Genomic DNA, 27245 nt, shown 5'->3' with positions numbered 1-27245 from the left:
GTGCAGTGGCGTGTCGATGTTTGGTGCAAATTGAATTTTTTTTCCTAAAAATGAAGAGAAAAACCTTTTTAGCCGTAAAAGATGCCTAAAAGAAAGCTGGTAGTACCGTTTCGATAAGCGCTTTCAATTCCTAAACAAAATGACAACTGTTCCCAACCGGGGCAATATGTCAACCCCCCCCCCAGGTCACAGGGTACGTAAATGCGTGTTGGTGGGTACTGCTGAAGATTTGTGCTAAACGGAGGGTGGAAAATTGCTTCTTCCTTGAAGATAGACGATGGTCGGGTCATGGTCGAACATGACTGTGTATGTTTGTATCAAATCTTTAAGAAATTGGAGTCGGCTATGACAGTGCCTCAGCATATACAGAGGTAATTGGTTGCATTCGGTCCCACGGCCAGAATGGACGGGTCACCCTGAACAACTGCAAACTCTTGACCTTAAGAGCTTATGGATGTCAAATAACGAAATAAGAAAGAATGGAAGTCAATCACCCGTTGATATTTAATAGGCCTTTCTGGGCGTTTACTCACCACATGCAGGCTACTCTTAGCAATAATTGTTAGCCTGATCATACACTCTAAAAACGTCCAGGTCAGATTGAACCAGAATTGGGTCCCATTCGGTATGACCCTTTTCTGGGTCAAAATATGACCCCCTTCCGGGTCATATTTGACCCTTTCTGGATCATAATTTGACCCGGAAAAGGGCTATACCGAATGGGACCCAATTCTGGGTCAATCCGACCCGGACGTGTTTAGAGTGTACTCAATTATTCCCGTTCATCAAGTTCTTTAGCAATGAGTAATATGTATTTCTGAAATCGTGAGTAGCTAAATACAAATATCTTTTACTTATTAACGCAGTACATTATTACCAAAAAACGAAATAGAGTACAATTCCCTGAAAAGGTGTCAACAATAGATAGACCAAAATCACTATAAAATTCAGAATACTGTAAACGGTATCAGCTTTTGGTCGTGGCATCCCGAAATGTAAAATTCTCAAACTATCTACAAATAGGCGTATCTGTCAAGTTTTAGGCGAGCTGAACCCCATCCGCTGCAAACACTGAGAAGAAAGTTGTTCAACTCGCAAAGGAGGGTATCCCGCCCCTAATTGTGAAACGGTTTGGGTTGTGGAACTATATTACAATACGGGCGACGAAAAAGAATGCAGTGTGGCAACCAACAAGTGCTGTAAATGAATTAAATTCAATCAATTAATAATTGGGACCTTTTCTTAAGAGAAGATTAGTAAAATGCAAGACATCCATTTCTTGATTTGCTCATTTCACCTCCCATCCAGGGCGCACAGAAACACCTTTCAAGGAATTTTGTGACGGAATACGTCGCTGTTTCGGACACGAAAAGCATTGTGGGACACTTGCTGCCTTGCGCATGTTTGCCTGACAGAGATGAATGGTGTATTCAATACGCACGTCACTGTGTCATGTTTGCTACGTAACTAGTGCCGTTTTGCCAAACCATGGGCATAGCTATGCCTTGCCATGAGAACGGTACAAAACCAAAGCAATAATGCACGAAGTTCTGCAAAAATCTTATACAAGTATTAGCTCGCTAAATAATGAAAAATTAAACTTTACATGAAATGTCCCAGATTTCAACAATGTGCATTTTGAGGTCAAAGTTGTTGACAACCGAGGGTGAACTTTTCGCAAACCAAACCAAAACAAAATGTCGGTTAATGTTTGTAACCGAAGGAAAGGTCTGTACAGTCAAAATCTTATCGGAATCTGATACAATTTTTATTGAAATTAACTGAAAGAATTTACAATTTGGTTGGCTGAGTCACGTTGGAAACACTTAAAAGGTACAAATGTCCAATTTTTTTTCTTTCCATGCATCCATCCCACACAGGTTTTCGCATACTTACGTAAACGTTTCCTAACAGCTTTGCTCGCCCCTGTTTGTCTTGTGTATAAATTATGTTTCCAACAACATATTCATAATATGCATTGTTTCATACACATGGCCTAGGTTTTGCTTGCCAGTTTCACCTGTGACGTCCATATTGTCACAAAAATGAAGCAAAAAATGACGCAACAAGAAGCAAATTGTGTGTATAAAATTAATTATCTGCTGCCATGCTATGCGCGGGTTGAAGTAATGTGCTTGTCTAAACCAAGATTTATTTGGATCAACTCAAGTCGCTCATAATTCTATTTGGTTCGGCGTGAGTTTGTTACGCTTGTCTGAATCAGATGTAAGGCACTTTAAACTTGAGTTTAAATCTCAATACGGGCGATTCACAATAGTGCGCCTCCAAGAATTTGCAACGCGTTGACCAATCACAACGCGCGAAATCTGTCAACCCTTTCCAAACGCGCATTTGGTCGACAGATTTCGCGCAATGTGATTGGTCAACGCGTTGCAAAATAATTCTTGGAGGCATGCATGCTCCCGGCAGAACAAAAAGGGCGTGTTTTTTGGTACCCCGCATAGGCGCGCCATGAGGCGCGCAAATATATGCGAAACTAATTTATTGCGGCATGTATGGTCTGGCACCAGAACGCGAGCAAGAACCTGCTTGTAACCACCTGTCTTTCTTTTGCCGACTGGGGGTGCACTTCAGCTCGGGGCGGATTGTGAAACGCCCGTGTTGGAGTCGTTCATTCAACATCTCGTGTTCCCGAGTTGCTCGCGCGTCTCCGGCAGCACGTAAACAGGGGTCGTAACAGCAAGACAGCGGCCGAAATGATGAAGAAAACACCGATGAGGTAAAATGCCGCGATGTAATTCCCGAGTGCGTCCCTCATAACCCCTGCAAAATTAACCAAGCATAAGAATCCTTCTGGTTTAACTTATAATCATGTACGTGTACCACTGTCTGTCGTTACGCCACTAAAATTATTTGCACACTATTTTAAGCTTTTCCCTCCACACGATGTCATCATCATTGACGTTGATTGCTTGTCAAAAGTGAGGGGGGGTCGGCAATGGACTGTATTTCGGGAGCCTCTGTGCTGCAAACAAATTGATCATTTTAATCTCCGCAACTCCGTCCTTTGATACTGTGCTCAACAGCCCCTTTCATTTTTGTTAAAGCTATTTCACTATACACGAGGGAATTCTTAGTTTCAAACTCACTTACTGCTTGTGTACACGAACACTTACCGATTAGATAGCCTCCTAACGCCGTGCCAGCACCGTTGCAGAAAATGGACAGACCAAAGGCCAGTGGAAGGTTGGCAATACCAACAAACTGTCGTATGATTACGGCCACGAGGGGAAACAGCACACTGCTTGTGGTTCCAAAGGAAATCACCAAGAAAACTTTCCCGCCGTAGGACTTCGGCACAATGATCAGGCTGACAAACAGCGCGGATAAGAGCAGGGCCGCTACGAACATCCTGTAAGGCGTGATGCGTCGAATCTTGAGTAACAGGCCGTGAGAGGCGCGGCCGACAACTCCCCCGATACCGAAGTAGGACAGCAGTCGCGAGGCCTGCTGGGCATCAAAACCGGTCTCCCGGCCGTAGTTGGTGATATGGAAAATGATGGCTGAGCACCCGACTTCTAGCAGGAAGCACGCGAGGTAAAGCAGCAGTAGAGACGGCGAGTCCGACAGCAACGTGCACAAGCCGTACCTCCTGCACCGGCGAAGCCAGGCCCGGTCCCCGAGGCTGCGTCGCTTCTTTAGTCCGCCTCCTGTAAACTCCCTGCTATCACCGTTACAATTTTCACTTCCAGCATGTTCATCACTTTCAAATCCACTCTCCATTACAGCCTCAGCATCTTGGAAATGTCTGGTTTTATATCTGGACACTGGACGAAAGAGGGCTCCCATGACGACCAAGTTGGCAACGATAGCGCTCTCGATGATGAAACTCCCACGCCACCCGAAGGTGTCGATGAGATGCTGGACAAGGGGCGAAAAGACAAAGATTCCCGCCCCGATGCCGCTGAAGGCAATGCCATTGGCGAGAGAGTGATGCTTGCTGTAGTATTGTCCTACGACGTAGACCAGCCCCACGTGAACCAAAGCCCCACCCAAACCTGTATCAAGGACCAAAATGATGGGAAGTTCCACGACACCAAATTCAGAACCTGCTTTCCTCTCCTAGGAACCATAGTTCCTCCCAGCCACACCCCAAGACAAATTTTAACAGCATTGAATCCTTACCAAATGCAAACAATTATTTCGATTCGATTTCATTTTTTTTTCAGACAGAATACTCACCTACGATTAGTCCTAGACAAGCGAGGAGGTGGATGGTGGTAGTCGCCAGGGCTGCCAAACCTGTTCCGATAGCCATCATGGTTCCTCCTAGCATGACGGCCCGGCGACTCTCAAGTTTCTTAACAATGACACTGCCAAACGGACCTGCAGATTTAACAATATATGCCAAGTTTTGTTCGTTTTGTAGCTACGATCCTGGCCAAATCTCGTTGGGCCCGGCCGCCTCTCAATATTGGGTTTCAATGCGCGGCCTGCGCTCTATAGCTCGAGATGACAACATTGAGTTGGGTATTGGGGACCTGAGAAGGGTAACTATACATGTCTATTGATATGTAGTGTCCCAACAATTTTGGCCGGGATTGTAGAACAGCATCACTCTGATCTATGGTGTGGAATGGTGATCAAGTCTCAGAGAAAATTGCGCTCGGGAACTGATGCTATGCAGATTATAATTACCTCACTTTCCATGATCTTATCTTCAACACATGTCATGTAGTACTCATTGTGCTTATCACCTATCACAGAGTTTATATCACTGTAATAAAATAACGATAGGCTTGGCATTGGAAGTGTCTGGCAGTTTGACGGTAATAAAATGATTCGTTATAATGTGACAGCTTTTAACTTTATACTGCATGTCTTTGACCTTGACATCAGCATTTCGCACAACTGAAAATACGACAACTTAAGGTCTACAATGTTGACAATGAATTATAATAGGACAAGAAAATTGCTTGTTCAACTACCTCTTTATAGAGAAGGGTTTGACTGTAAAGAGGTTCTCTTCACAGGACAATGTGTCTGAAGAGCCACACACCACACATCAGATCCTCCACACAACACAGCATGTTATAGCAGAAGTATTGGGTTCCTGATTCGGCTGTCATTTTATGCCGGTAAAGGAAACTAGAGAAAAACGCCCCCCCCCCAAAAAAAAGGGTAAAATGGCGTGTCATTTGCGTAATCCTATGAAAGAGTTCGGACATGTAGCCTAGACAGGTCTAGAGACGTGGTTCGGGGACTTGCCCATGTTGATGTGCGTTCATTTAAAAATAGTAAAGAGAAGCTGTCAGGGAGAAAATTAATGTTGACGACCATCCTTTGTGTGAATGTGTATTTTTGCTACGTGATGCACTATTGTAGCGTTTTAGTCACTCATTCTTTACACACAAACATTCTGTACAATAAGGTTAATGGTTTTGTTATCTCCCTAATATGAACTACGAAAAGCAACTTCTTTGAAATGGCCGAATGGTTAAGGTCGCGGTTTTCAGGTCGTTAGTCAGTGGGTTCGAATCCCAGCGGTAACTTTTCATTTTCTCAACGCTTGCTGTCAGTCAGTAGCTATAAGAGACGTTAAATTCACCCCGTCAAATACCAGCAGTACCTTAGCCGACCGGGATAAGCTCTGCGGCTGGCACTGTCCGCGAAGTCCAGGTGAGCGCCTTAGTACAGGTTCGAGACGTATGGCCGACTCGGCGGCCAGGGCTTAGGGGCTTGTCTCGTTTCCTCCCTTGCATGGTCGCTCGAACCCTTTTGGGGGTTAAAACCCCGAGATCCCAGAAGAGTCCTATATGGAAGCCGGTAACTGCGATTCGTAGCGAATTTCAGGAGTCCGTGCGCCTGAATGCTTGGTCAACACCGCATAACTTTTGGATTTTTCCCTCACTACATTTTTTTTTCATGTGTCTGGGCGCAGAACCCACAAGGCAATTTTCTAGGTTTGAATACAGTGAGCTGCAGGATTGATGCTGATTTATTTTCATTCATTTCCGAATTTTCGACAGTGAAACCGATCCCAACCGTCTTGGGTCCATTTCTTCTTCTTTATAATGTTGGGTCTATTCGCGAGGTCTGCGCTCCGGCTGGACATGTCAACATTGAAAGGGGGAGTGGGGCGTGGCGGCTGGAGATTGTAGGAGTTGCTATGGAAGTCTGACCACTAAGCTGGAGACACGGGTTTTTGCTCGAGGAAGGGTTAATTTCATAAGCCCTCTTCGAAAGTATCTGAAACTCGTTCCAACTTACACGGACTAATTTCTGCCTTTGGCGTGGATTCAATGATTTATGGTCAGGTATACTTACGGGGTATGTATATTTTTCCGTTAAGAACAGTTGTCGTCTGTTCTAAGTAATTTGATGTATTAATTTTAGGAAATGGAAAATAAATACCCCGTTATAACGCTGCATCGGTGGAATTTTTTTACCAAGGATGCTACAGCTACGAAAAGGTTAGACTTTTTTAAAAGAGAGAGTGTACAATTTTTTCCTGCTCAGAGTCTCAACTAATACTTAACCTAAATATTCTGTTAATTTTGTATGCATTTCTTAATTTCATGGATGCATATATCGTCTCATAACCTCTTCTGAACTTTTGTTCCATTTTGTTTTCAGATGTGACAGCTATGGATATTTGATTGGTGGTCAGTCCACAGTCAAAAGAAGTTCCTTCGCCTAAGACCTAAAGCACCCCAGACTCACCTGACAAGCAAAGAACGGCGAGCGCAGAGCTTGCAACCCAGCCCAGCTCACCAGATCCGACTTCGAACTCTTTCAGGAGAGCTGGCATGTACACCCCGTGCGTCTGTAGGGAGCCCATTTCGAGGAAGAACGCGAAGAAGGAGGCCGAGACCACGATCCGACCCCAGCGACACGGCCGGGCCAGGCAGGGTTGTCGCTCACTATGACCGTCACTACCAACCTGACTTCCCACGTCCATGATGCCCGCTCAGTGATCGAAGTCAGTTATATCTAGCACCTCAAGAAATTTCCTGAAACACATACATTAATACATGTCGCAGAAGGTTTAAGGAAACCGTAAAATAACTTATTTGGGGGTTCTTTTCAATCTGGGGGCGTCCATTTAGTACGTACGAACGAAATGCCGAGATTTCAGACCTCTCCCCGTACACGTAGCGTACGCAGTGGCTCCAACCCCCTCCCCGTACGCATTCCACATTTCTGTTGACTTCTTGGGGTACCTTACTATAGCATCATTAAATATCACAGTACATTGTACATCTACTGTGGTACTGTTATTCAGCACGTCGCTTTCATAATTCTGAAATAAATAACCAAATTTGAGTAGATCACACACAGCTCTATAATAGTATAAAGCAATAATATTTTTTTATTTTATTAACATTTGAGCTGCTGCGTAAGGAGCCGTCCAAAGTTTTCAATATTTTCAGTACTATTTTTCAAGATCCTTCCCCCCAAAACAGTACTTATCAACATTTTTCGAGATCTTGAAATACTGACGATGTCCCGTAGGCACAACATCGCTAGAAAGTTCCACAACCCATAACCATGTACATGTAGATATATACATTTTTGAAAACCTTTATGTGTTAGAATTTAAAAAATCAAATATGAAAAAAAATATTTGAACATATTATTTAATATTTTTCTCATTTATGTTTTATCATCAATTGCAGAGTGAAAATTTTTCAAATCTAAAGAGGTTTAATAAGCACATGTCAGTCTTTATATACTTGAACAGTTTTGCTTAAAGAAAAGTGTAGATGTGGAAATGGGGTTCTGAAAAAAATTCAATTGACCAGCTTTATGGAAATGGTTGGAAACTATTATGTAAAGTTACTAGAGGTAGAAAATTATACTCCAATCATATTTGGCAATAAATAAATCAAATAAAACCCAGCACAACATTTTTCATGCTTGATCACAAAGCAATGTTTACTAGTACCTATTTCTTGTCCTTTAAGGGAAATTGTATATGTGGAAATGGTATTCTTACAAAAATTCAAAAAATTGCAGAAATTGTAAAAATTGCATCGGTTGCGAAAATTGAAAAGATTGTTTAAACAGCAAAGACTGCGTAAACTGCAAAAATTGTAAACACCTATAGTGGGTGGTGTTGGAATTATAGGAGACTTTGAATTTAAAATCCTTGGGATGCTATAAAGATCACATAAAATTTTATGGGGTCTTTAATTTTTGTAAGGATTAGTAAACCAACAATTAGTAAGACCAAAAGCGACACCAATACATATAGCTAACGCCCCAATAGTCAGAGATGATTTTTCTTCGTTGAGTACTTCTAACAGCGTTAAAATATGATCAACGGCTTTTTGTTTCTTTTTTTATTTTGGGTTCTTCGGATTCAAACTTTAAAGTAGGTTCTTTGGGCTCAAAATCGCTGTCAGGTTGATTGAAATCGGCTTGCAACCCCGTTTTTCATGCCTGAAGTCGCAATTTGCAGGCTGTTGTTGTAACCGTCAAACTTCCCGATTCTGAGATCCATGTCAGAAGGAACTACGTATAAATTATTTTATTTTTTTGATTTTAAAAAAGATGAAGACACACACTTGTTACTTGACTAAAAACGAGCATACCTTTAATTGCAAGACGTTATCGATAATTTGACAGTTACAAGTGTATTCGCGTTTAAAAGTAGTGTTTCACTCAGGGTATTTTAACATTACTAATCCAACCGAAATCAGACCAATGACCGCCTAATTCCCCATTAAATACGAGATCTCGATGCGACCATTTTAAATTCGATTACATTTCTAAAGAAGAATTAAACGGAGACAGTGCGGTTTTGTTTATTAACGTAATAAATGATATTATTCGAGCTTACGAGGCAGGAAATCTGGGAGAATATACTGATTTCATTCAACACAAATTCAATAACTTCGACATGAAAAAAAATCTGACAGAAAAATCGGAAGAAGAAAGACTTACCCAGCAGCAACAAAACAAGGTCAATTACATGTTGCTTTTGGAAGCTCATCACGTTGCGTTAAATTTATTCAAGAAGGGTTTATAGAAGACAATTCCAACGAAAGAACGAGACTAATTTTTAGAAGTGCTCAACAAACAGAACCCAAAGATGCTATTTTAGTTACTGGTTTCAATAGCCTAATCATGCAACGTAAACACATAGGTACCCTGGTTGAGTTCTTGCAGGCTGGAGACCGTGGTAGCATCGTTATTCCTCCACGGTTTTACGACGTTGATTGGTTCGAATTTATTTTAAACGCTGTTCCGGGCGTAAGCACTAAAGTACACCTATCGACTCGAGTTTAGTTACGATAATGGTGACGGACGTAAATCTGAAATAGCGGTTGGGGTGGGAAGTCTCCAGGTTGCTCAATTTACAAAAAGGTAGGCTAGTTCCAAACGTTATATAGGCCGTATGAGAGAAAAATAAACTTAAATCCTGTCAATGAGCTGTGGATCCGCTGTCGAGAGTTAACCACCAGCGACAACTACCGTAACAGTTAAGCTCCAGACTTCTTGTGTTGCGTTTTAACAGGAGGTGACGCAGTCAGAAAGTCACGAAGTGCCGAATGGGTGCTGAGCAATATGCTTCAAACACTTAAAAGCGAAAAGATTTTCGGTGAGAAACAATAGAGAAAACTCATTAACAAGAAAGGCGCTGGAGTTTTGATCGAGGTAGAAATTTCATAGGTTTTTTAAAGCTTATAATAACAAAGAAACCATGACTGAAGTAAAAAAAAATAATAATCGAGCGCCATAGGGTAGGGTTTTACGTAGAATAAGGAGTCGAAACCTTGGGTGTGGCAAGCGCAGCTCTAGGCATACCAGCCATGTTGGGTGTTTTGAGCGCACCCGTGGATTAGTGATAAGGGATTGCCCTCGGTACGTTTGGTGCATACGCTTTGTTAAAGTACGCCAGTAAACGATTGCTTAGCAAGTCTAAAAAACACGACCAGATGAGTGTGCTAACCGATGCCAACCTAAACACGATAAACGAATATATATCCCAGGCCATTAACAACGGAGACATCTACCACGAAGAATATGTTAATTACGTCAGCGCTCAGAAAATTTAACGAACTCCAAGAAAAAAATTAGAGCGCGAACGAGTACAAAACTTCGAAGGGATAAAAACAATCAAGAAATCGAAGAACGAGCAAAAATTATCGCGAGAGAAACGTTTTACAAGGAAAGAAAAGGTCTCCTGACAAAACTTGGCAACAAAACTTGGCAAATCAGAATAAGAATCCCTACGGGATTTATATTAAGTTACAATAAAAATGCCCAGCGAATCCTGGAGGATGCGAAACGAACCCGCCAAAATATCAACCCATTTATTCTAGCATTCCTCCTTTACCCTGTGTCATAAAAAATAAAAACATTATAATTAGGCTGCAGCAAGAATTAAAATATTATAATGACGCTCCAGCGACAACCAAATATGCACTATGCATTTCTTTAATTAAAAAAAATTATAATGAGGCCGCAGCGAGAAGCTTATTTCTTTTGATAGAGACATACTGCAATTCTGTTCATTGTAATATCCTCTCCTTTAAAACTCATTTTCTCACAAATATTTTAGCCGTTTTCACAGTTTTACAAATGATAGTTGAAAAATAAGAATTAAACCGCAAATAAGGATTTTTTTATCCGTGAAGAAAAAATAAAATCAGGCACCGAGTTTTGCGATTGTAGTTACCTTGTTCCAGCACCAGTTTTCACAAACAGTTAGACACGGGGTTCAGAATGAAATATACCCAGCAAGAAATGAGACCGAGGGGTACCCCCAAACATGTCCAACCCCTATACACATTCCAGACTATTGTTACTTAACACATCCCCCCCAAGATGTCTGAAAGGAATTCCCCAGATTCCTGCGAGACAATGACCAACACAAAGCAGGGGGGGTTCTCTCCGTCTCATACTTGCTGCATATGTATAGAATGAAAAGGAAGCAGTATCTCGCTTGGTTAATTCCAGCTGTGTCAGGGCCGTTTTTTGGCTGGTTGCTGGTCAGGTTTTATTCCAGATGGTATTTATATCTCTCCACACAAAGGCCGTGTCATGGTCGTTGGTTCGGGTTTTATGTTCGTTTGTTTGTTTGGGGGTTTGTTAGTGATGCGAGAGAGCCGACAGGTAGACTGAAGGGTTTTGGTGCCTTGCTTCTGTAGATTTATGGGCCTAAATTTTATTTCTGTGGAGGCTGCCGAGCCAACAAGGCTAAAGGGCGCGACTGAGAGAACCAACAGGCAGATGGGTGCAAGGGAGCCTGAAGGGCGAGAAGGATAGAGGGGACTTGAAATGTTGATAAAACATGAACCAGAGAGCAAAAGAGTGTTTTTTAATATTGAAAAATGTTGCTGGGTAGGTATACATGGGTCTTTTTAAATTTTTTTTTAAATTTTTTTGGGGTGGAGCTCAGGTATTACAGTCGTACAGTATAAAGTATTACAATATACTCGTCATCCTTGGGTAAGAATACCTCCACTTCATATTCTGTGTCAGATGACGAAGTGTCATCTTTGGAAGGCCCAGAATCCTCTCGAGCAGGAGGAATAGAGAATTCAACTAAAGAGATAGGAACAAGTTGAAGTTCTGAAGAATTAACAGTCTTCTGATTACCAGAGCCATCTGCTAATTCGATGGTGTAAATGTAGGAGTCATCAGAATGGTGACGTGTGACTCTATAAATATTGGAAAAATAGTGGTCCTGAATTTGGCTTCTACCTTTATGATGTTGTCGAAGGTAGACAAGGTCTCCTACTTTAAAGGTGTTAGGATTAGCTCTGCCGTCAAAGTGTTTCTTACGCTTTGCTAATTCTTGCTTTTGTCGTCTCGACAGTCCCCAGTTTGACTGAAAGTGTTGGACACTGACCTATGACATTGGAAGAAGAAGTTGCTTCAAACATGAGAACTACTATAAGAGGGGTCTGTAACTCTCCTCTCTTCCAAAGGACCCTGGTCGGAGAGAGGAGGTAGTTCCCTGATCAGGATTGAGTCTTCACAGATTTCCTCAGTTCCTCGACGATCGGATGGTATCATGTGTCTCAAGTTCAGCCTCCTTTGGAAACACTTTTCTGTTGTGTGTCCTGTTTTATGACAAATGTGTATGTCATAGTTGTTTGACGTTTGCCTTTGAGTGTGGACTGAGCTTTGAAAGTTGTTGGACAAGACCAGTTAACTCATCAGGTTTTTTTTTGTTGATGATCAATTTGTTCTTGTTGTTTGACCATTATAGGAGTGATCCGATACTCGGTTCTTCCTTGGCAAACCGTCTACTAATGGCTACAGCATGGAAAAGAGGAGGAAGCTTCAGTTCTCAAGGCAAAGAATTCAATGTCTGGGGATTCATGAAGCTTGCTTTCAAATACTTGTGAAGTATAACGTCATGAACCCCCTCTGCAAACTGATCTTTTAAGAGATGTTCCCGCTTCTCCATAAGCTGGGGACTCTTCCTACTAGTGAACAGATCAAGAAGAGAGTTACAGAAGAAGTTTTTTTCCCAGCCCCCCTCCCCCTCAAAAGAGTACAAAATGAATGAACAGTGGACGACCAGAGAATGGTGGCAGGAGGACTCAAAAACAACGTCCATGACATCAGAGCAGGTCACCTGGCCCTACGCTGAGAATCCAACTTGCTACCGCCTGGCAAGAAACACACGATTATTGTTGCTCAATGGGCATTGCACGCACGCACGACTAGTGTAGGCCGGTTTCTCTACACGAGGACTACCATGCACACCCGATCTTCCATTGCGCTTGGTCTGGAACGATGTGAAACAGCCTTCACAATGTGCACACTGCAACTTGAACAGGAATTGAAATTCAATCAGACTGCGCGCATGTAGCGGCATGAAGCATAAACCGGCCAGTCTGTAACAATTATCACTTTTAGCGTTTCTAAATTGTACGCAACCAATGAATCCCCTCCCCCCAGCGTACGGTTTGTGCGCTCGTGAAAATGATGACAAAAATGGATGACCCTTACCAGTATACTTCGTAGAATCTCTCATATTCCAGAATAATATCCTTCAGCGTGAGGTAATAATATCTTCGGTTTAGAGCGTCTGTATTCCTTCACTAGGCCTATAACACCTTCAGTCTGGTTCTCTTAATATAATAATATACAGGCGGGCGGCCGTGACACTGAGCGGATATTTGCCCACGAAATGAAGGTAATATATGCAGCTCGCGAAAAAAAACAAACCGTGCACTGATGCGCAGTTGCCGCCATGTTAGGCAGTGCAACAGCACTGTAACCCGTAGACCCACTTTTTATTATGGTAATCTGGTCAACTCCGTTCTGCACCGATGAAACTTTGTCTCGTTTTTACAACTGATATTGTTGTCTACGCTGTATAGAAAAGCTTTGTAAAGAATCGTTGTCAGGTGAGAAATTGCGCCACTTGAGTTCACCCTTGTTGTCTGAAGTGCCTCGAAGTCTTCCGGTGGGAAGGTATGAGTTGCTTGGCTTGGAACGTGAATCAACACGTGTAGCCTATATGGTAGGCCATGGCTCTTGGAGTTTGGACTAGAATGTTTTTAGGTTCACTCAAAAAGCTGAGTACTGTCCATGCTTTTTCAAAATATCAATTTTCTTTCCAAACGACCTTTGAAGGAATACGATGTCTTGTAACCAACTGAAGTTTGCATTTGCCACGTGGCTTCAATTTTACGGCGCTTAGGCCTATGTCAAAACGTTCTGAACGATTGTCTAAAAATCTAATAGCGTCCCAGCCGGTATGCTTATGCATTAAGAAAAGCTCTTATTGGTAAACAGCTGTACATGAAGAAAAACAAAATATGATAGAGGACTTTTGAATGGGCTTCGGCAAAAGGTTGACAAAGGCCGGTATAGGTCACGATGTGTGTTACACAAGTCCCTCCATGTCGCAGTTGGTTCATCTCTTTTCTGTTTCCTGTGACCAACTCCTGCTCGCTACTTAACCAATATAGTCACAAGGAAATCATTTACGGGGATTTTCTCCAGCACACAATAAAGCGCCGGTTGCAAACTGTTGATTATTCTTACAGTCGGAAGTTTGGGGATTTAGTCTAAAAGTATTGTCAACGTATAACTTGGCGGCGTACGCGGGCTAGGCACAGCTTGTCATGATATGGTGTTGCACAACCTCGTTTCCATGGGTACGATCTTGCTGCGCCGTGTTGGTTCCAACCCTTCCCACCATTGCGCATGCAGCCTATGGAGAAGTTGGGTGTTAAATTAAAAAGGTAGGGAAAAGAAAATTTTTCCCCAATTATAACCTTTAAACAATAGGTGACAAAACCGTCTTCCAAAATTAACGTGAAAAAATGGAACACTTTTCCCATTTATGGCCGAAAAAATGTCCCACAAATTGGCTTCCGCGAGTCCCATTTTCTCCGATTTTAGAAACTCTCACTGTGTATTAATGATATGCCGGTGACCTCGACGAGTAAATGGTTACTTTCATAGGAACTGAATCCACTCACTTTTATGAGAAGAATCTTGTATGTGTTTAACGTTTAAAGGTTAAAAGTACCAAGTTTTGGTATAATTATTGATGAATACCTTACATGAAAATATCATATTCATGAACTACAGAACAAAATCCAAGAATATTGGTAATCATAAATCGTCTAAGATAACAGGCCTACATTCCTAGTAAGATTTTATTGACATTGTAGAATTCCTTCATATTACCATATTTAAATTGTTCAATTGCATGACATCCAAATGTAACAAATTACTCACTCTACAAGAACGAGCGGTCCACATCATCGGAATGCTGGCTATCGTGACCATTCTGCTCCGTTGTTTGCCAAATGAAATCTATTGCAATGTTAACCATTTATACGAACTTAATCAGGAAAATTCAATTACAAATTTATGCACAATCTACTCCCTTCCAGTTTTATTTCTTGTTTTACTTTAGCATCTAACATTCATAATTACTCGAAGCGGGGGAAACGTGTACGTTCAATTTAACAGGAAGTCATTGGCTGAGAACGATGTTATTCATCAAGGTATCTTGTACTGGAACGGCCTTGATGGTTCTCTCAAATCATTACCTTTATCTGTGTTTGTTAGAAAACTAAAAACTCAGTTGCATCGGCTCATATTCCTAAATCATATTTATTTGCGCCCTGTGCGGCGTTGTTTCACACTTGTTTGTTTTGTCTTGTTCGTTATTTGTCTGTCAATAGGTTGAACCCTTAGTCGGCAGACCTATCATCAGTGGTTGCACAAGTCCAACGGCCAAGATCTCTGAGTACGTGGATTATTTCCTCCTTCCTATAGTATCCGCCCAATCCACATATGTCCGTGACACAACGGACATTTTGCAGAAACTAGAAAAGGAAACTTTCCCCAAACTCACTCCTGGCATCAATGTTGTCTCCATGTACACCAATATTCACCAGGCGCAAACCATTGAATCGGTATGCAAAGCCTACAACACAACAAACCGCGGCTACGCCATAACCAAACCCCCATCCAACTACATCCGCACTCTCCTAGAACTTGTCCCAGGCTGCAACTATTTTCAGTTTGGAGGTAAATTCTTCAGACAGAAAAACGGATGTGCAATGGGATCAGTAGCAAGCCGAAAAATTTGCGACATAGCTTTACATGAATTTGAGTCGGAAATCTCAGCCCCCATGGACAAAATCCTTTTCTGGGCTAGATTCAGAGACAACGTTCTCATCGTCTACAATGGCCAACTCGATTCTTTCACCCAATTCGTTCACCATATGAATCAACTGCACCCTACCCTCATATTCACTTTTGAGGCATCCGAAACTTCCATTACCTATCTGGACCTTACAACTTTCAAAGATCCACGTTTCCTCTTAAACGGTACCCTGGATACGAAAGTATTCACAAAACCAACGGAAAGGTTCCAATACCTGGAAAGAACTTCATCCCATCCATAACACATATTCCACGGCTTTGTCAAAGGAGAAATCCTGAGATGTGCCAGAAATACAAATAATGGGAATGATTTTCTACAAAAGAACACAAAGTTTCGCAGAAAAACTATTGAAACGAGGCTATAATCAAGCCGAGATTCAAATATCGATGCCGTCCATTGATTTCCGGCAACGGGAATCTATGATTCACAATGAGCGAAAACTGAAAAACAAAAAAGAATTTCCACTCGTCTTCACCACTATGCACAATCCTCATGTGAAACACAAAGATATCAAAGGAGGTCTTCTTATACACTGGCACCTCAACATTAAAGGAAGTTTTCCCCAAACCTCCTTTAGTTGCCTACAAGGTAGCCAAAAATATCAAGAAGAACATTGTCAGATCCGAACTCAGCCACACGGCAAGACGATCGGTCCGCCACACCTGAGAAATCTGGTTATGCTCTAGATATTCTCATTTCACTTTTGAATGAATAAATCCATTCAAACTAATTGTGTACAAATATGATCAGAGGAACAGTAATCACTTTTTCCGTCTAGTGAGTGTCATTCCGCTCACTAACCATACCTTTACACCCCGATTCATATTTGAATCAAGCGGCTGATGAGTCCCCGAAGGAACGAAAATTCATTCCCGCTACTGTCTCAGCTACAACCCAACCCACAGCTTGGCTAAACATGGTTTCGGTCTATACAAGTTTAATTCTTATTATTTCTACCCATCCGAGGCTGCATTTTAGTCTCCACGTAGAAATAAATCACACAGTGACGTCACACCCTCGAATAAACATGTGTTTTTTCGAAAGCACCCAAAGTTTATTCGTTTGGATTCAATCTATAAGAGCGAGCGTCTCTGAATGGGACAGAGCCATCATTTCTTATCCATATAATATTTTTTTATTTTCTACACATCATCAAAACTCGTTTTAATGCATTTCGGGGCCACAACGATGCCAGTTTCCATGCATCTTCATGCATGCTTCATGTTCATACATGCCCGTTGTGCCTTTCTCCCTAATGACGTCATCAACCCAACATAAACGCAAAATTTGACCTGGCGTTTCCGAAATCGGCTCAGTTGGTCGTGGAAAGAAATTGCCTCTCATTTCTCTCGCGATCATTTTCAGAAGATAAATCCATTGTATACTGGTTTTAGGGTGGCCATTTTGCCTCCAAAACCCTGGATGTCGCAATGTTTGAAGCTTGTTCCCTAGCACTTTAAGCTTGTAAGGAACAGATCCTTGCTCTACGCATCAACAAACTAATTACGTTGATCTCCATAATAAAGTCTTTGCACTGGAGATCAGTGATTTTGTACGCGTCCGTTCACAGTGCAATGATTTTGCTCGCGGCGCCATTTTTGTGGTCCCTCGTGGCGTGGACGCTCAAAATAATTATGAGCTAAATGCTCGTCATCACTAAAATTTCTTGATCTCCAGTATCAATAGGCCGTATCTTTCCTCCCGCACGTATCGCTCAGTACGCACACACAATCACGTCAGTTGCGTAATTACGAAGGGTCCCCCGTGCCCCCTGGGTGCCCCCCCTTTTGAAATCTCCGTTGAATCTATATAGCTATGTAGCTGCATCTTATTTTTGTCGTGGTGCCCCTTTAAAAAAGTCGGAAAGAGTACCATACAGCCTTCGGACAGCACTTGATGCCCCTGTGCACAAACCTATATGAGACTTGTCTGAAAAAAACTGTTTTCTTAGTAAATGCTTTGGAATTTTCTCAGCAAAATTTCTCTTTTTATGACGTTATCACTTTCTGATGGTTGTATAACATTTTAAAGGAAAGTTAGTGTTGTCCGTATATGGAACTCTTTCCAAACTGCGTGCACTCCGCCCCCCCCCCGACATTTAGCCCACCCTAGTTACGCCACTGACTGCAGTGCAAGTGCCGCTTTCCGTCTGGCGCTCGTCACACGTTTGGCGCGCGTTTTTAAAAAAATTTCCTCAAGCACGTGACCTTAAGGTAAGACAACACGCCGTATGCATTGCTGATGTAGTCTTTTGTATTTCTCTTTTTCCCGGGGCGCGTAGTTTTAAAACTATTACAAGATGAATTGCGTCGGGAAGATGTAAATTTTACCTGAAGGGTTTTGACCTTACACCGACATACATGTACTCTGGATTGGCTTACACAATATCTGTCCGAGAGCTTCCAAAAACATTACAAGTTTACTTGGGTGGGACTCGAACCCACAACCTGCCGCTTATTAAAATGTAACATCTACCCGACGCAAAGTGTATCTTGTAATAGTTTGCAGTACCCGCTGCAACACACTCCGTTACCGGTTAAGCCGTTTACACTAGTATTGACTCTACAGAACAGATTAATTGTTCGGAAGCTTACGTATCAGTACTCCTAGATGATATTCCAATTGCATGTATTTTCCAAATCAGTAGTTCCCTAAGGCGAGCGAGGGATTTCGATGAGAATTAGCATGCATAAGTTGCTTAACGCGAATCTTGCTTATATTTCCGCAGCTATGTTGGATGTCAATGATGATGCCGACTGCGTGTCTCTGTGACTTCATATCACACGCATGCACCGCACACGTAAATACAGAGAAAAACCCTAAATACCATATATGTAATAAGGGCTGGTTCATATTTGCTGCGTTTGCACACACGCAAGGTGTAATGTGGACACCGCATTTGACGTTCATACTTTCATGTTTTCTCAAGTCTCGGCTGCATGTGCGTATATCCGACAAAAGATGAAATTTTTTAATTTATCCGAATAGAGTACCGAAGTGAATACGTCACGCGCACTATTCGTGTGTCAAAGGCATTGGCGCGAGAACCAGCGCGTGAACCAACACGCGCGCGTACTCCATTCGTTTGCACTGCACTTTCTGGTTCACAGTGACGTCACACTTCGGTACTCTATACGCATACATTTGGTGCATACGCATTATCCATTATTTTCACAAACTGCGTGCAAGGGCGCGCATTTTCATTACGCACTGCGCTTTCGTTCACGCACTGCAGACACCTCAAAATAGCCCTTCGCGCTGCATACACAGTGAATACGCAGCGAGTGCATCCAACCCACTGATAAGATTTTATTATAGAGATCGGTGATCCAACCACGCAGTATAAAGCAAAGATTATAATAGCGCCGCTACGCGCCGCTAAGATGGGTAATTCGGCCATAAAGGTGTTATCACCGGTGGGTGCGATTCGAGTGTGAACGTTAATGCTATGCTGTGCGTGCCTGTCGCGGCGCCTGCGCATTAACATGCACTGCGCAGGCGTAGTCCAACCAGAATGGCGCCCATATGATAACAACGTTTTACGCGTATTCACGGTGAAGTTCCCCATGTTGCGCCGCTATGCGCTATACGATCTTTGGTATAAAGTTAGTCAACGCTAGACATACGGCTCAAGCACAGCATTGGATAACAGTCCTAACCCTAACCCCACATAGTGCATGGAAAATCATATTGACATTCAATTGGAGGATTAAACTTGTTTGCTCCCTTTTAAAATGGACAGTAGTGAATGGAGGGAGGTGGTTGAAGCCAGAGCTAGCACGACTCAAAGAATTTCCGTTTTTTCTCGCACTTCGCCACTTTTCAAGGTTTACCGGGGCCTCAACATATATAGTTTAAGTGCCTCCGAAAATACTACAGGTGTGCCACGTGACAAAAACAAAACCAACATATCGCACTCTCTGAACTCTCGAGAAAGCTTCAAAAAGTACCTAGTTCATGGCTTACTCAAAAATATTGACATGAAATGATAGGCTCCCGCGTTATCTTAATGTAGCATTATGAAATTGATGCTCGCATGCACCTGGGGCAGAGTGGGACCTACGGAACACTGGTGCTTGGGTCCGGCCTACATTTGAAGCAAGATATGGCACGGAGAGAACCCCCCCCGCCTTTGTGTTGGTCATTGTTTGATCGGAATCTCAGGAATTCTTTACAGGCTTCTAGGGGGGATGTGTTAGGAAACAATAGTCTAGAGTGAGTATAGAGATTGGACAGGTAAGGGGGGTACCCCTCCGTCCCATATCTTGCCTGGTATACCGGCCTACGCGAAACTTAATCCTTATTTGCATGGAATGCTCGCATCAAAACAGCGAATTCATTGCCTGTCCCTAAAACGTGCCTAGATCAAACTTGGTTCCATGTATATACAGTACTTGTCCATCACCTTCGATATCATCGTGAATCACATCGGGGGAAAAAGAAGAAAACATTCAGATTTGTGATGCAAACTCACGATTGAACTCCAAAGGTACGCCTAACCAAAAACTGGGGAAATTAGAATGTAAAAATAGTTTGTGTAGCTGTAACAAATTTACATGAATTCATTTAGCCCTCCCACGACTTCAGAGCCTTGTGCTCCGCCCCTTCTACACAAAACAAAACTTAATCCTCACTGCACAATATCAAAACATTTTACAACAGTTTATTCACATGTCAAGAAACAAATCTGCATAATAATTATCATAAAATAAACCATTTTCAACAGAAACCACTTTCTTTACATTGAAAATTTTATAACACACCTAATTTTTTGGTTTCCTTTTTTCTTTACAAGATTATGTTGTATCCAACATGTATTGTACATGTATCTAAAAACAAAGTAATAAAATAAAAGCACAGTAAAATTTTGAGAGAGATAAGTGCACATCATGCAATTACAAATAGGAAAGACACAACATGCAGCCCAGAAAAGTCGGGAGATGTACCAAGTTAGGAAAGTTCTCCAAAGTGGAAGGCTTGATAATGTTACAACGGGTTCCAATTGGAAATACCAACTGTTCCAACTACGAACAGGATGGGAGCACCAGTGGTTCCATGCGGGAATGGCCCATTCCAGATTGGCCCAATCTGAATGTGCCGATTCCGAATGCACCGTCTAGAACAAAAATCTCAATCCGAACGTGCCGGTTCCGAATACAACGTCTGGAACAAAAACCAGTTTTGAGATACCGACAAAAATATAATTTTACCATCGGTGCTCTAAAATCAGCTTATTGCCGAGCTTTCGGTAATATGTAACTGGGTACCTTCGTCAGGGCAAGGAGATTCAGTTCACTGAGATGTCCCCTTTGACTAGACAGACTCTACCACTGAAAAACAAAAATGATACACAGTGTATACAATGAGCCACTTCCGTATTGCAAAAAGCCAGGGTCTTTCGGGAACAAAGTGCGCGCGAGTCAACGTATATGGCTGCACTGATAGGACAGACTATCGCGCGCGCGTACCTGTTCGCGAGTCTCGTACTGAGCATGCGCTGTTGGAATACCAAACTGGCTCACTGTACTAGTTCAATGTTCACCGCCCGCTTCTCTATATACACGGGTATGCCTAATCCTGTGTCATTTCTTACTCTACATGCAGAATCTGCTGCATTGGGGTTTTTCTCTTCCCCGAAAGAAGACATTGATATAAATTTTGTGAAAGATAGCGCAACCTTAAACCCTCCTGGCACAATGCTCATTTGAAAAGAATCCACCACCAGCAAAATGTGACACTTCCTAAATTCAACAGAGTTAAACAGCAAGGAGTTCAGCTTAATGAACCTGACAGAATCCAATAAATGCAATGCGTGCAATCTGCTGAGTCCAAAAGAATCGATCAGCAAAGAGTGCAGCCTTCTGAACCTGAGACAATCCAACAGCTGGGTCATTTCCTGCTTTGATCAACAAAATTTGAGTGAAACTGTTGGATACTGCTGCATGTGGCATCGTGGTGCTGGTGGTGGTGGGGTTAATCACAGTGTCTGAAAGTGACACTGTATTGTAACATTAGTCTCAAGCACTCCCTGTTACCAGAGACCAAACAAGGTGTTCCAAGACTCCAAATAAGCATAGTGTACCTGTGCTGGATGCACAAATTTGAGTCTGGTTCCAGACTTTGACAACTAACAACAAAGCAGCCAGTAAACCAGCATCAAAGGGCAGTCAACAGTAGCCAAACAGACCTCACTAAAATACAGGAACATGATGGATCACGAAGGGCCATGTCCTGAAATTCCTGTATTTAAAATGGAACCCTGCTCTGTCATTGGCTTTTCCAAAATCAAAATCAAGCTTTCCCTCGCAATGCCAAGACACGGCTAATGTATACAACCAACCCCGAAAATATTAATTTCAATGCGCCTTTTCCGTTGAACAAAGCATTGCAAGTACATGTCCGACAAAATAGAATTAAAACGTCACAAATACTGTTAGTCTCTCACCAATGTTATCACAGATTATACAGTAAATACATCTATAAATGTTCTCTGTCAGTCTCTCTGGGTCAAAGGTCAAGGGATTCATGAAATTTCTCTTAAATCGTAAGTTCCTATGTGCATTTTTTTATACATTGCATATCAACACTATTGAAATTAATACTTTACATATACTTTCCACACAACGGGCAGCATAAAAAACGACGAAAAACAAAACAACAAAATGAAAAAAAGGAAAACAACAACAACAAAAACCAGCCAACAAAGGCAATTAATTCTAGGGGAAAAAGACACCTCATACAAGAAAACGCCCTCAATTACATGAAAGACGTGGTAATGTGATAGTATGACCAAGGCTTTCTAACACTTGTGAGTGACACCATCATTATGAATGACCTGGAGAGGGCTCACAAGTTATCAGAGACAGACATGGTTTCCCTGTGAACAAACCTCAACGACAACCATCATTTCTGCATTACCCTGGTATCCAATCATTGTATGACAACGGGCAAATTAGACATGGAAAGTGACACAAAAGCCCCCTCCTTCCCCATTCAAAAGCTCCACCTGTCACCCCATCACAACCGCCATTTCCAAGACTGAAGTCACCAGCAATATCTTGTTTTATAAAAGCACCACTATTCTTGACGACAGACAAAACACCAACAAAAAATTAGGGCTTTGATAAAGCAACCCACCTCATTAAATAAATTTATGCATTGTTTACACTTAATTCTCTCAACCCCACTCTACACGTGAAACAGGTTGTATCTAAAAGGAAAATGCTTTGCTCAGCTTGAATGTCTTCATTTGCAACCAAGGATTCTCATTTCAATAAATCACTGCATTAAACAGTTAACAAGGCACTGCTGTATCAACTGACGCTGACCTCAACGAGAACATGTGCGTAAAAAAAAAAAAAATTGTGCAGCTGACTTCAGATGGCAGGAAGAAGAGTGTCTTTAAAATGATTTTACCAAGAAGATTAAAGATTCTAACAAGACACTGACTGTAATATGGAAGAGCTTTCACTGGAGGTAGGGCTTGGAATTGGGTCTGTGCGAGAACAAGAGGGCACTGTACTGCCAATTTACACCAGCTGAGTAAAGGTGCCTAGAAGTAATACAGCAGTGTTGTAGTCGAGTACTTTCCGAGTACCAACGTTCTCCGCAAAATATTGAACTGGGTAAGAGGGAATAAAGCCAGAGTGCACGGGCATTTGATGGTAAATGTGCAGAGGTAAGATTACAAAATAAATGTTAGACTTCAGACACTCCCAGTTGTGTAAAATTTAAGTTTTAAGGAGAAAAGTACTCGGAAAGTACTCGGCCGAGTGCTTTCCAAGTACTTTTGTCCTAAAAAGTTAATTTAAATCAAACAGGGATGGTCTGAAGTCATTATGTTGCTTTGTAATCTTACCTTTATTCATGTACCATCAAATGCCGATGTACTTCAGCTTTGTTCCCTCCTAACTAGTTAAATATTTGGTAGAGAACTTGGTTCTCAAAAAGTACTCGACTACATCACTGCACAAGAGAAATGGCAATGAACAGAGAGTAGGAACGAACTGGGACAAATGTCAATGTGGAACCCTTAGCTTACGGTCAACTACCGCATTCGTCCCACCAGATGGCAGCACCGTGTGTAAAACCAACAAGCTTATGGTTACTTCAGAAATTCAAAGTGAGCAGATGTTCAGAACATGTAGAAAGGGTTGTACGGGAATGCGATACTTTGAGAGTACACACATTCCATGAAATAAGAGCTGCTTCAGCTAGACACTGCCCTTTAACCATTTCAAATTCTCAATTTCACTATACATAATTAAGAACAAAAGATACATATTCATGAAGTGTGGGACAAAATAACATGTAATATTTAAATGAAACATTCCAATGCGAGGTGGGGATGCCGCCATAAATACTGATCTAGTTGACATGATCCCTGATGTATGAACAGTTGCAAGGAAATAACATTACGTATACTATTCAAATAATGGTGTGCATTAAGATTAAACAATTACGACGAAACTGACCATCTAAATCTAATTATCGTAGGACGTGACCAAAGTATTTTCTTAATACTTGAAATGTAAAGCAATCCTTGTGGTTTACCAGAAGTTTTGCCACATTTGTTCACAGTGCAAAATGAAAAACCAGGGAATGTTCTTTAAATTGGGGGAACTACTTTTGTCTGCATATTTCAACCATGCCTATACTTCTACATATCTATGCACAGGGAATTAAGGCAGGATATTATGGGTTCAACTTGTTTTTTTTTTTATTCCCAAAATGCTTATGGCGTCAACAACTTGCCTTCTGTTTGATCATCATGCAAATTGGTTAATTGCTAACTTACATAGATGCACTGAAAAAAATATTGCTTTTGTATTCCGAGATGTACCAAACTTCAAAGACACTATTCGCATTCGTTTTAGTTCAATATTTCAAACGACAAGTGGACGGTTTGGTATTTAGTTTTGCAAATGCCATTCCGACAGAGTGAAAAAATTTCATTCTCCTCCCAATCTCAAGAAACCCCAACGAGATAAACGAGTGGAATATATTAATGCAGCTTTGATAACTTGTTGATAGTTGTACGTATCATGGTAGTGTTATCTCCATGGTTACCCAGTGTCCATGGTTACCTCCAGTCTCTTCTTTTCAACCAGGCTGAAGGTGGAGTCCTCAAGTCGTCTCTCATACAGGATGATCCTGGTGGTTATCCAACCCAAAAAACAAAATTACTTTAACCACCTGCTGCTGGGTGGATTTTTCTTGAGCAAGACAAGATGCCGGCCATTTTCAAGATTGTTCGTTTTCAAAATTCTTCAACTGTCCCAATTCCGGGCTCCCCGGCTCTGCATATAAAGCCTATGTACCCGAAAACGGGTCGCCCGGCAGGTAGTGGTTAATAAAGTGACAAGAACAATATCATTAAAATGCAGAATACCTCCCCATAGGCAGCATGACTTGAAGGCGGAAAGGAGAAATCTGGTTTTTTTTAAGTTTTTGAAATTATTCGCAAACCTTAAATAATTAATAAGTGATAATCAAATGACTTGTACAAACAGAGGTCACCACTACCTCTGGACAACTCCATGCCATCACAGATTCTAGGAAAAACCACCATAACTCTGTACAAGAGCCTCCTGAGATAACAATTTCCCATACTTCTGGACAATTTCAGAATTTTCAGGCAAGGATCTTCAACTGGCTTAACGCGGGAGAACTTTGACCTCTGGGAACATCCACCCTTCCTCTCTACGCACAATACTGCACTTGTCTTTTTTGTGGATCAGTTTCCGTTACGAACTGTTAACATCAAACTAATGTTTCCTTTTTTGCTGCAAACATTTCTCACTTTTATAAACTTAACCACTTGCCGCCGGGGTTGCCAGTATTGGACACGTATTCTTCATACGCGTGGCCGGGGTATCCGAAATCGGACAAAGGGAACTGGGCCTTGTACCAAAAGACCGTACTCGTAACAAAAGACTAGGCTGCTGGGCATTACCAACATTTTTTCACTCTCAATAGTGGAGATAATCCGGCCATGTTTTGGAACAGTATACCACAGTTTGGAGCATAGTGCGAGCGGATTACCACCAAGGACAAAAGCGCTTCACCACCGCAGCAATGAGCCACACAGTACTGCTGCACGCTAATCTGGTCCCGATTGAAAAGAGGTCAGCAGCGCACTGTGCCAGGTTCGTGTACAAAAGAAAATTACGTAACACCGCTTAATCTGGCCTCTTTGTACAAGGCAGCAGACCTGGCTGAAATACTCCAGCATCAATAGATATTGTCTGTCAGATTAGAGTAGAAACCAGACAGTCCTTTGTGTGGGTGTAAGTGTCCAAGAAATGAAGATATGAATTTCTAAAGAATTGTGAAAACAGAAAAAAAAGGAAAATTATCCCGTCCCAGCATCATCAACATTCATAATTGGTTAATTAAAAGAAATTTTGTTCCCAATTAAGGTTCAATTCAAAAGGATTTTCAGAAATCGCACCAGAAACTCCATAAACATGGCAATTAAAAAAATGAACCATTTCAAACTTTTATGATGGATCCCTTTGAATTAAAACCGCAACAGTGACGCCCTACCCAGGGGAACCACTTACAATATTCTTGTTGTGCACATTGTTGAAGTTGTAGCTACTGAAGTAGCGGACATCCTGGTCGACATCCTTCTGGAGCTGGCCGACGACATCCATCATCTTCTCATAGCAGGGATTCGCCATAGATTGGTAAAAATCTGTCGCAAGATGACAACATGTACTAGGCATGCTACAAAAAACCTGATCGCGTAACTACGCAAATGTAACACTCCATTTTATATCAGACAACAATGATGACTATTTATAAAGCGCTATAGTTCACTGTTTCTGGTGCTCCAAGAACAATCTCACTACCATCCCTGCTCTCTGATTCCTAAAACATTCCTAAAACAAGTGCTATATGAGAATTAAGGTTTGCAAGCAGCAAGAACAGAACCTATTTGTACATGATACCTTTAATAATGTCCTGGTACCCAAACGGTATTGATATAAAAAACATGGTACTTAAGGTATCAAAAGTACTGCCAGGGATGAAATGGTACCCAGAATACCGGTAGCATGATACCCAAAATAGCAGGGTACCCAAGTAACAGGGTACTCATTCAAAATGATGCCCAAAAACGTTACCCGAAACATGGCAAAATGGTACCTAAAATATGGCACTTGAAAAGACAAGATTTGTGACTTACCCACAGGCAGTAAATTCTGAGTTAGTAACCTGGCTAGCGTGATGCGCACGTTGGGGATGGAGTCGTTGACCAGACTCAGCAGACTGGGTAGTAGATTCTCGGCAAACTGTTCGTTCTCTACAGACTGGACCTCTAGGAGTTTCTGACATAGATGAATAAATCTGGATCGGGATCCAAAATAGGATATAAGAACAAGAGAACAACTTATCACATATTACCTTTGAAGTATTATGTTTCTCTCTGTCGAGTACTATCTTTGACATCTTAAATTTGAATCATTACAATAACACTTTGACCTTTTCCTCTCGGCAAGCCGTCTTTCAAAGATAGATTCCTGACATCTTCATAAATGAAACTATTTGGAGAAGCAAGGACGTGCCAGTGATCTCTCAGTGGAAACTGTGAGAGTCCAGTTCTGAAAACTTGTCTACG

The 27245-nt window shown here is 41.7% G+C and overlaps 2 protein-coding genes across 6 annotated transcripts in view; both read right to left on the bottom strand.

Moving 5' to 3' along the window:
- Positions 1–497: 497 nt before the first annotated feature.
- On the bottom strand, positions 498–14399 carry LOC110986634 (monocarboxylate transporter 13-like). The gene is made up of 5 exons (XM_087138468.1): positions 12937–14399; positions 6685–6974; positions 4204–4347; positions 3138–4019; positions 498–2784 (listed from the first exon to the last, which is right to left on the bottom strand). The coding sequence occupies exons 2-5, from the start codon at positions 6920–6922 to the stop codon at positions 2633–2635; spliced, it is 1416 nt and encodes a 471-aa protein (XP_086994594.1). The 5' UTR covers positions 6923–6974; positions 12937–14399; the 3' UTR covers positions 498–2632.
- Positions 14400–20265: 5866 nt separating this feature from the next.
- The window catches only part of ppp4r1 (protein phosphatase 4 regulatory subunit 1), a 71821-nt gene continuing 64841 nt past the window's right edge, over positions 20266–27245 (bottom strand). For all 5 annotated transcript variants that reach the window (XM_022248645.2, XM_022248644.2, XM_022248643.2 and 2 more), the window contains 3 exons: positions 26814–26974; positions 26188–26321; positions 20266–24775 (listed from right to left, as the gene is read on the bottom strand). In XM_022248645.2, coding sequence (XP_022104337.2) covers positions 24761–24775; positions 26188–26321; positions 26814–26974 — 310 coding nt within the window. In that variant the 3' untranslated portion in view covers positions 20266–24760. The remainder of the gene's footprint in view (positions 24776–26187; positions 26322–26813; positions 26975–27245) is intronic.

The sequence above is a fragment of the Acanthaster planci genome, linkage group LG06 (genome assembly GCF_054643075.1).
Source record: "Acanthaster planci isolate LZ-2023a linkage group LG06, COTS_SCS, whole genome shotgun sequence".
Lineage (NCBI taxonomy): Eukaryota > Metazoa > Echinodermata > Asteroidea > Valvatida > Acanthasteridae > Acanthaster > Acanthaster planci.
This window is presented reverse-complemented; position numbering and strand designations above follow the sequence as displayed.

Coding starts and splice junctions, on each gene's coding strand:
- LOC110986634 (XM_087138468.1), bottom strand. CDS start 6,922: ATGGACGTGGGAAGTCAGGTTGGTAGTGACGGTCATAGTGAGCGACAA. Junction 4,020..4,203: donor TTGTCTAGGACTAATCGTAG/GTGAGTATTCTG, acceptor TCCTTGATACAG/GTTTGGGTGGGGCTTTGGTT. Junction 2,785..3,137: donor GTTAGGAGGCTATCTAATCG/GTAAGTGTTCGT, acceptor TTAATTTTGCAG/GGGTTATGAGGGACGCACTC.